Here is a 10,342-nt window from a genome sequence, read left to right as displayed (position 1 = left end):
TGTGAGGTGTTTTCTGCGGGTGCTGCAGACCTTTGGTTGTAATACAGATGAGATAATAAACCGATTTATGTCATGTAATGAATGATATCGATGATAAAACTGTACATTTAGTACAAAATTGTGAACTTTAAGATTGATTTCTAACTTGGAAACGAGAACCTGACAAAACAGGAACAAAATCCTCCGAATAAAAGCTGCAGAAACATCAAATATCAAAGGGTTAAAATACCAACTGGAAAAGTGCTCATAATGCGGAATGGCCCTTCTCTGACAGGCTTTATTGTTAGATCATTATTATTGATTCAATAACATCCTGTTGGACAGTTTAATCCATGACATGTATCATGGTGGATAAACTGTATGTCAGTTTTCAATGGAATAAGTCACTGCTGCCTATTTCCCTCATAATTACAGTAGAATAATTAATTGAATAGTAAATTATAGCAAATGTACTTAGTTACTTCTACTTCCACGCTAACGGTGAACGAGTAAAACGCGCAAAGTCAAGTGGCTGCGTGCGTATTTGCGCGCAGCCTCGGTGGTGCCAACGTCAGGGGCGCACACATGGTGCGTGCTGGAGGCAGAGCGCGGTGGGAGGGCGGACGGACGAGCCGCGCATCCGCCACAACGAGGAGGGTGGTGCGGTGTGAGAGCCTGCAGGAATCCACAAAGTCCACACACGAGGCAAAATGCGCTGAGGGGACGTCTGCGTGGAGCTCGGTTTGATGACCAGAGGTTTCCTTCACACGGCAGTGACACCGCGTCCGGAGAGAAACGCAAGAAACGCAGCGGACAAGTTGTGATTCCAGAGGAAAAACCCCGAGCGGGAGATGAATACCAACGATGCCAAGGAGTACCTCGCCCGGCGGGAGATACCTCAACTATTTGAGGTGAGAGATGGTGGCGTGGGGATGAGCTGGCAGAACAGGGTGTGCAGATTTCACGTTGTGGGGGGGGGGTTTCTTTGTACACGTTTGCATCGATGCTTTGCAGAAAACATGTCAGAGTCAAGCTGAAGATGATTTTTTATGATGTGTCAAAGATGCCACTTAGATCATGGAAATGATGGAGGCAGATTTCAGCATTTAATAGATTGATGGATTCATCATTTTTTATAAACCACTTCCTAAACTAGTTTTTAATACTACTATACAATCACAATAGGCAAAGATGGAATTTTAACCAAACTCACATCTCCACCTTTTTGCGTAATTAGCTTTCAATGGATATGATGCAGCCTCTCAACTGAGATGCTCTCAGCTGGAAACTGTTATTTTATCATGAAGACCAAAAAGAAAATGTGATCATATGACTCGTCACTAATAATAATGGTACATCTGTGCTGTAAAGTACGAGAGGTTGTTTAAAAATGAATATTCCTGCAAAAACCTCATTAATAATTATATATCAAGGGAATATCAAAGGTATTGCTATAAGGTACAAGGCCGGTGTAGCCTGACGCTCACTGTTATCCACCTCAGACAGACAGAGTATAATAACTTACAGATATATAATAATGAAATATAATCTTCTTTTTCCTGAGGGGAAACTAAATTGGCTCATCCACTTAATTAGAGCCGGTTCTACTGATTGTTTATTTGCAGCCAGTTCAAATTACATTGAGCAGTGAAGTGACACATTATCATCATAACTGCTGAGAACTGCCGCTCGTATAAAAGCGTATTTATCCTCCTTCAGCTTCGATGCCGCTTGTTTTCAGCTGGTAGAAGCTTTTTGTTTTCCCTGCGGCTGCTGGTGGGAGGGTGGAGATGAAGTCCCAGAGGACGCTTTTGTTTTAAAACATTCTGGGTCATGGGGACCTCTCACATGCACCACAGTCCCCGGTTAGTCCTCCTCCACGATAATAATAACAGGTCGTCCGCGGGCTGCGTTTGTTTGCAGAGCTCAGTCCAATTTCATGGGCTTCTGACAAAATGAGATGTTTTGATCCCCTGCCGGAGACGAGCCAAGGCAACCAGCTCTGCACTTCATTAAGGCGGGCTCGCTCTCCGCAGGAACAACACATCATTACAACGCAGCCCTCACACTCGTCCTGCCTCTCTGTCTTCTTCAGAGCCTGCTGACAGGTTTGATGTACTACCGGCCCGATGACCCCATCGACTACCTGGAGGCCTGTCTGCAGAAAGTCCGGGAGCTGGGAGGACCGGACAAGGTGCGGTGGGACACCTTTGTGGGCCAGGAGAAGAAGTCCCTTCCCCCGCTCAACGGGGGCCAATCACGCAGGTCCCTCTTCAGAAATGGTGAGCATGAAGCTAATCTCGCAGTGTAGTATATCAAGACCATAATAGCTCATTGTTTCAACAGGAAAAAGCCTGTTGACATTTGTGCTGCACTCTCATGAGCCCAGTGGCAGTATCATTGTAAAAACTGTTGATCTTGGAAGTACCAGCAGAGTTTTTCAAGCCAGACGAGATAAGACTTGTTGTTTTTTCATCCTTCTGTGGCTTCAGTGTTTTGTTTTTTTTCGTGAGGCTCAGCTGCGTGAATCACTTCTTTCACATAGATTTAGTGCCAGAAGCCAGAACACCCACAAACACAACCCGTCCACAACACCGGCTACAAATTCCGGAGGTGACCCCTTCATGTTCGATGACAGAATCCAGCGTGCAGATCACAGCTGGAACATCCCTGATCCCAGTGCTGCCTTAGATGAGCAGGGAATTTATTGTCTGTTACGATGCAGTTTTTAAAAAAGTATGAATCATTAATCTGGGCAGTGATCCTGATGTTCACAGCAGGCGTAGCTGGCACTGCACATGCAAAACTGGTTTCTAATTTGCAAAGCAAAGTTCTCGCTTGCGTCTCGTTTGCTAACACACTATTTGCATTATTTATTGATGGCATTGTTGGTTCATTTAAAAAAAAAAAAAAAGACCAGTGACAGGATAGGGGTACTTCAGATCCCATAGATATTAGTTGTCAGATCTTTTTCATCAAGAAAATTATTCTCTGGGAAGTTGAAAATGTCGCAAAATGACTTCAAGTTTTGTGGAAAATCCGTTCAGTTGTTTTTTCGCATGAAGAAGAGAACACCTCCTCGGCCGGGGTAATAAAGTCATGTGTGCATTAATAAGAAGTTTGTTTACAGGCATGTCTCTCCCAGCACGCAGCTGCACAGAGATGATATTTGTTCAACAGAAGCCTCCAGGCTCACGAACATGATTCAAAACACACACGCAGGACTCCTGCTTTTAGAAATTCACCCTCATCCTGCTTCTCGTTATATTGTGCAAACGATGCCTGTGAGGTTTGCCAGCTGCAGGGTTTAGCTGCTGGGAGCTGCAGCCTCATCAGGGGTGAAGATTTCCAATGCGCTGTGATTCCTCTCAGCTCCGAGTTTTAAAACATCTGCTGGAGGAAAATGCAGCTGCCTCTTCTCTCGCAATTCATTTTCCTGATTGTCTGATTTACATGTTAGAAATGTCTGCAGGGCAAAAGTAAGACGGGGGGGGAGGAGGCATTAGCTGTAATTAGCACATTTCAGTGTTTTACTAAATAGTTTTCATCTCTACAACAGTTTTTGAAGTGTTTTGCTAAATCGTTTGCACTAAATTGCTCCTCTGTTTTCTTTCGATTCAACAAAACCAAATTTTCCATGACTGATGCGTGTGGTGTCAGTGCATCAGCACTACAATTAAAATACACAGGACTGAGATAAATGCTGCTCCCGTGGAATAACACGCACCGAGGATTTCTATCTTTGTTGAATGTGTTTTAATCGACTACATCACAAGAGACAGATGTGTAATTGGCAAAGAGAATGAACCGTCTCTGAATTCATCGCACGCACAAATTTATGTGAAGGATTTTTTTTTTTAACGGGTTTGTTGTGAAATGGGATTGTCAGCAGTTGAAATACAGTGACAGCTGCACCTCTAACTGACAGCACCAAGTCACGGTACAATTTGTTCTCATTCATACCTTTGTGTGTGTGTTTGTGTGTTTGTGTGTGCGACAGTGTTGCCCGACAGTCCCAACTTCCCCTACAGACGGTACGACCGCCTCCCTCCCATCAGCCAGTTCTCCATCGAAAGTGACTCGGACCTGTCGGAGACGGCGGAGCTCATCGAGGAGTACGAGGTGTTCGACCCGTCGAGACCACGGCCCAAAATCATCCTGGTCATCGGTAAAGCTGCAACACAACGAACAGAACATCACAACTACACGTATCCGACCTCACACGACACAAAAATGAGGAAACACTGAGCGAAATACGATGGAAGCCGTTATTTATTTTGTCTTCAACTGGTGTGTCTGATTTGAAGCACTCATCTGGATTCCTTGGATGTTTTCCACGAGATAACGAACATGAATATAAAAAGGTCAAAAGTACAGAATAGAAGTTTATGTTTGCTTTACTGATTATCTAAAAATACACGGCCTGGATGGGAACGGCTGGGGGAGTGTGTGTGTGTGTGCGTGTTCCAGGTATTACCCATGGTCTGGGGACCTTAAATCTGTTTACACAATCCCATTAAAGGGGCATAAGCAAGTCCCCGTAATGTAAATCATTACATTACAAGGGGAAGACATGTTTTAAGGTTATATCAAGGTTAGCTTACGATAAGGATTTTTCCCGGCATTTGAACGTAACCTCACCTCTCTCCGCGAGTATCAGCGGGGGGGATCTCGTTGCGTGTTGTGACACTCACGCTCTCCTAATCTGATTTCCTCGATGCGCCCCGCATTACCCTGTCAGATACATTCATTAAACTCATAAATTAAGCACGGCAGCTGCATAACAAGAGTAATGACACTGGAGAGAGGCTGCTATTTATAAACACTCTTTAAAATACTTAAAATAAGCAGGAAAATGACCTCAGAGTCTTTTCCAAAGCTTTTTTGACCTCCTGCCAGTTCTGCGTGTTTGGCTTCATGCTGTGTACCTGGGATGTTCACACACTGTCTGTAATGTGGAGGACGGTTGTTTCCTCTCAGCACAAAGCCACTTCCAATCTCGTCTTGCTGAGCACATTGTGGCCTATATTTTAAAGGGGAAGCAGGATGGCAGCAGCTGTCATCTCTTTGGAGGATCACGGCAAAACGTTTTGTCAGGTTAGCGCAGAGAGACGCAGACCGACAAAGACACGTGTGGTCAGGAGAGGGGGCCGTGGGGGGGGCCGGGCTTGAACGCTTAACAACAAAACCCCCAAAAAACACAGAGCTCTATGATAAATTGCTTTAAATACATATTAGATTACATTCGAATATTTTATTTGATCTATTGGTAGTTTTACGCTTCCGCAGCAGCAGCAGACGCAGACCACAGATATTTTGTCTGCAGGCTGTTCATCCATCTGCCCCCCCCGTCAATCTGTCCGTCTGTCTGCCTGTCCATCTGTCCCACTCGTGGGGAAAGACGTATCTCAGAAACCCCTTTGAGGGTTGAGCATGTGTAACTTTGGGATTTACTCCACCGTCCCCTTATCGGCACTGCGCAGACTCTCAATGTGCACGATAGCGACGCTTGTATATTTTGGCTTCATTTCTGGATAATTGGAGGAAGAGGAGTCTTGTCGCTATCTTTATTTACAGTCTATGGCACAAAGATTGACTTGGACTCGGGGATGAACTGATTTTTAGCAAGAGTCAAGGTCACATAATTATAAATCCCAGTCGTACTTGAAGCCGAACACCAGCTCAACACTTGGAACTTCAGCAGATCTTGTTGGGACAAATTATCATCACTTGGCTGTGAGAACTCGACATTCTCATTTAAATCCATCCGTCCATTTCTGACAGCAGCACCACGGATTACCGATGGCACAGCTTGTTCCCAGGCTCTCTTCACCTCGGTCCTGCCGTGCTTTTTCCACCGGAAGCAGTTTCCGAGCGGTTGGCATTTCTATGGTGACAGTAGGAACTCTGAAATCCTGGAATGAAACACACGTGTCAATCAGCGAAGCAGCATTCCGGTCGTCAAATGGCTTTGACAGGCACTTACCTGCGAACAGGCCTTTCACCAAGTGACAGCCTCACATAGCTTACCGCCATTAAGATATTATTGATTTTAATTGGATTCCCTGTTGTGAGGGTGATTTCAAATCATCATATGTGTCGCTTCGGTTTTTTAAAACTTTTAAAATTGACAGATTTTTAAAAAATTCTGTTGTGTAACAGCAAAGAATTGACATTTAGATGAGTCGTGTTCATATTTATCAAACAATGCGGCGTGAAGCCACTGTCTCCTCCCGTCATCACTCCTCTGCACAATCCGCTTTCATCGCTGGAATAAAAGAGATAAAAAGAGGATTTGTTAGCGAATGTAGGAGGTTCACACGTACCTGTTCCTCTCATCTGCCCCCCCACATGCCCTGCTCCCCCGCGTGCACCAGCAAAACACACACAAGCAGCAACAGTCTGACTTTCTCTCACTCATACACACATGCGCCTCCGCTAACACACCCACACGCCTAACGTTTCACACTCACACATTCCCACACACACACACACACATGCACACGTACTCTCTCCCAAAACATCAACAGCTCTCCCTCTGTGCCTAGGTGGCCCTGGCAGCGGCAAAGGAACACAGAGCCTGAAGATTGCCGAGCGCTACGGCTTCCAGTACGTGTCCGTGGGCGAGCTGCTGAGGAAGAAGATGATCCACAACGCCACCAGCAACAGAAAGTGGAGCCTGATTGCTAAAATCATCACCAATGGAGAGCTGGCACCGCAGGTAGCAGAGAAACGGAGGAGGAGAGGGGGTGTGTGTGTGTGTGTGTGTGTGTGTGTGTGTGTGTGTGTGTGTGTGTGTGTGTGTGTGTGTGTGTCTGTGTGTGTCTGTGTGTCTGTGTGTGTCTGTGTGTAGGGGGGGAGAACATGAGTGGAGGGATCAGCGCTGAGTGTGTCCAGTCACTCGCAGGTCATTATCACAGCGTGGCTGTAATAAGGGGCTAATTATCAGCATCCATATCAGCGTGCTGGGAGAGGGACGCTGTTCCGTCTCATTAGCATACTCCCTGCAAGACCATGATGGAGGCTGTTTCCAACACGTAGTAAACCCCTCACATTTCTCAATTCAACGTATATATAACATCAGATTAGACCATTTTCTTTAACTTTACATATCCAAGGACAAAGAAAGGACCAAACAATAACCCTGCACCTCAATATGGATGGAATGAGCCAAATTAGTAGTTTCAGTCCATTGTTTGTTAAGATAAGCTTGAATATGAAATCTGTAACAGGCAAGTATGAGCGCTGGATTCATTTTCCCATCTTCCTCTTGACAAGAGGGCAAACACTTGAAGGGGGAAAATCCTCCATGCGTTTCCTCTTGTAGTCTGAGTAACTGTGACCGTGCTCATCTGTGCGGCTGAGTGCAGAAAGTACACCGCATCATTTCATCGACTGTCAGCCAACGACAGTCGACTCCTCACAAGAGGCTCTTGGATTTCCGACTGGTCTAAAATTAAAGACGGGTTGTGCTCTTGCGTTTATATCCTCAGAAATCTCTAATCTCTAAAACAGTGCAGCTCTATAGAGTGAGTGCATGACGTGCTGACCAGTTGATAGACAGTTAGAAGAGCTGCAGGGTGGAAAATCTTATTTTTATTTTTAACATTTTATTAATAAAACAATAATAAATCGAGAAACTTATTGGCAGATTATTAATATTGAAATGAACTGACTGTAGTGTTGCATTAAAGCTGATGATGGCTCATAAGTGTCCCAGATCTCATTTTGCAGCTCAATATTAAGTAAAGTGCTGAGTGTGCCCCGTGTGGGGAGAAGTGAAGTGGGAACAAGGGAGAGATTTGGGATTTAATGACGACTCTCTCCCTTGTTCATTCTGCGTCTGTCTGTGTGATTGCTGCCGTCTTGTTGTGGACAGGTCGTCTCTACTGGAGTCAGAGATGATCATCCGATGCCTTGTGTTCCTGCGAGCGCTCAGACATCACAGGGCTTTTCTTCGATGAGCTTTTCTCATTTTGTCTTTACTTGTGTACATTAATCTGTTTGATGGAGCTGAGACTGGCTGTAATCCCCGCGCAGTCTCCTGCTCCCGTTCTGCGGTTAGAAGGGAAATTAAATGTCTGTGTTACTCAGCGTTGGCCGACGACCACGGTTGTTATTTTTAGACCAGAGCGCTGCTCACGTATCTCTGCCATATCGTATGATGCGTTCTGCCTGGAGAAATACATCCGTGCGCGTTGACCTCCTCCAGCCACGAGGAAGTAAACGATGATGAAAGATGCTGGCACTCTCTGCCCCCCCGGCTGCACTCCAGACAATCGTTCTGCTGCATTCAGAAATATTAAAGTGCAACTGGATAACAGACGAATTATGTTATTATGTATGATTAAGGATATCGTGCTATCATAGATTTCTATCATTTTCACAGTATTTATTTCTCTAAATCAGCTTAATTTTCAAAGGGCTTGTAATTATAACAAACGTATTATGTCTCTCATGGTTTTGATTGAAAAGCAAATTATGATTGTAACTATAAACTTTTTTGTTTTATAATAAGCAGACTATAAAACTCTAAGGAAACTGCCCCCCCGTGGTTTTGGCAATTGAAATGTGACAAAGTTAAAATGCTCAATTTGAGGAATCCTCAATTAACCAGCACTCCCAAGCATCTGGCTAATTGTCGAGATAATTGTAATGATCACACATGTGGTAAACAGTGGTTATCAAGCAGTGAAAATCTATTTTATTGCCCCTTAAACATGTAAACACAAACCGAGGCGCCAAGTGACGCTGATCATGAATCTTGTTTTGTTTTTTTTGTTTCCTCAGGAGACCACGATAACTGAGATCAAGCAGAAGATTATGAAGATCCCAGACGCTAATGGTATCGTCATAGATGGGTTCCCTCGAGACGTCGGGCAGGCCTTGTCCTTCGAGGACCAGGTGAGTGGCACAGCTGTGGCTCAGGAGGTAGAGCGGGTCGTTCATGGCGGTTAAACCCCCCCCCGCCTCATCCAGTGCGCATGCAGAAGTGTCCTCGGGCAAGTTGCAGCAGACGGCTGAGCTGCATGAGTGATATACAGTTTATATAAGCGCTGTGTGAATGTATGGGTGGATGTCACTTGAGCACTCTGGGCGGTCGATGACACTAGAAAGTCGTTTTTTCAAATACAGTCCATCCATTTACCCGTTTTCAGATTTGTTCTACATGCGAGATCTGTCCAATTATTTGAGAGGGGGTGTCACAACTGTTGTGTTGTTGTCACACACAAAAGAGCCGCGAATCACTTATGTAACTTCTCTCGGTGACAAACAAGTCCACACACGGCTGCGTCCTGCAAAAACATGGTGGATGGAGGGAGTCGTTTAGCAGAGCCTTCTGAAATATTATAGATTTTCTCCGACTTTTGACTCATTCTTTTTGATATCGTGTTGTTTTGTTGGCCGCACAATCCCATCTACCCACTGTGTCCCTGCTGGGCTTGAAGAACGTCACAATCAGGTTGCTTTGCAAACACGATGGCAACACATCCATCCCACAATCGGAGCACATGAGGTTTCTCTTGTAGGATCTGGACTGGTCTCAGAGACACTGTTGTTACTTTGTGATGCAGCAAAAGCTCTTATCTGTACATCCAACACACACACACACACACACACACACACACACACACACACACACACACACACACACACACACACACACACACAGTGATTCCACCGACACCTGCTAGGAGCCCTATATGTACTACGCCCTGTTATCTGACTGGCTCCAGCTGCAGCAGTGTGAGATGTGAGGATGGCAGCTCTGGTTGGGGTGGATCGGGGGTTTGATTCCGAGTGTTTGATATCAGAAGCTGCAGCGTCTGCAGGTCATTGTCGGGTCATTTAGACACTTTGACAAGTTATACATGTTTAATCAGTTGTACAAGTTTAGCTTAGAAGCTTTGTCTCCAACTCTCTAATTGGAGCCAATTAAAGTCTTGACTAATAGAAATTAGAATGTAATACTTCTGCATGCAATTTGCATTTTTGAAATTTGAATTCTCATCACATCGTGCCACATGAGTTATCGTGCACGCTGTCATTTTTCAAACGGGTCATATCTGTGTAAACAGGTTCGAAGCCTCTGAAGCGTGGGGGTTTTTCACGGCAGCAGCTGACGGACGTTTAACAATCGAAGTTGCACCGTCAACTTTTGTGCTGATTGGAGACCAAAGCCAGTTTTCAACAAGCTAACCACATAGCAACTACTTAAGCCAACTATCCCATTATCACATTTAACATTAGCTGTGCACTGAAGTCTGCTTCCATGGGTCCTGTTGTAGTGAAACAACCAGACTGTTAAAACACACAGGGGAGTCCTATAATTACACCACACTGTACGTACATAGTAACTATT

At 44.9% G+C, this 10,342-nt stretch overlaps 1 protein-coding gene across 1 annotated transcript in view; it reads left to right on the top strand.

The window, feature by feature from the left end:
• Window positions 1-548: 548 nt before the first annotated feature.
• Window positions 549-10,342, top strand: part of ak5 (adenylate kinase 5) — a 46,045-nt gene continuing 36,251 nt past the window's right edge. The window contains exons 1-5 of the mRNA XM_035169946.2: window positions 549-890; window positions 2,075-2,261; window positions 3,980-4,147; window positions 6,528-6,700; window positions 8,770-8,883. Coding sequence (XP_035025837.1) covers window positions 831-890; window positions 2,075-2,261; window positions 3,980-4,147; window positions 6,528-6,700; window positions 8,770-8,883 — 702 coding nt within the window. The 5' untranslated portion in view covers window positions 549-830. The remainder of the gene's footprint in view (window positions 891-2,074; window positions 2,262-3,979; window positions 4,148-6,527; window positions 6,701-8,769; window positions 8,884-10,342) is intronic.

The sequence above is a fragment of the Hippoglossus stenolepis genome, chromosome 11 (genome assembly GCF_022539355.2).
Source record: "Hippoglossus stenolepis isolate QCI-W04-F060 chromosome 11, HSTE1.2, whole genome shotgun sequence".
NCBI lineage: Eukaryota > Metazoa > Chordata > Actinopteri > Pleuronectiformes > Pleuronectidae > Hippoglossus > Hippoglossus stenolepis.
Note: the sequence above shows the minus strand (reverse complement) of the source record. Positions and strands in the feature narration are given on the sequence as shown.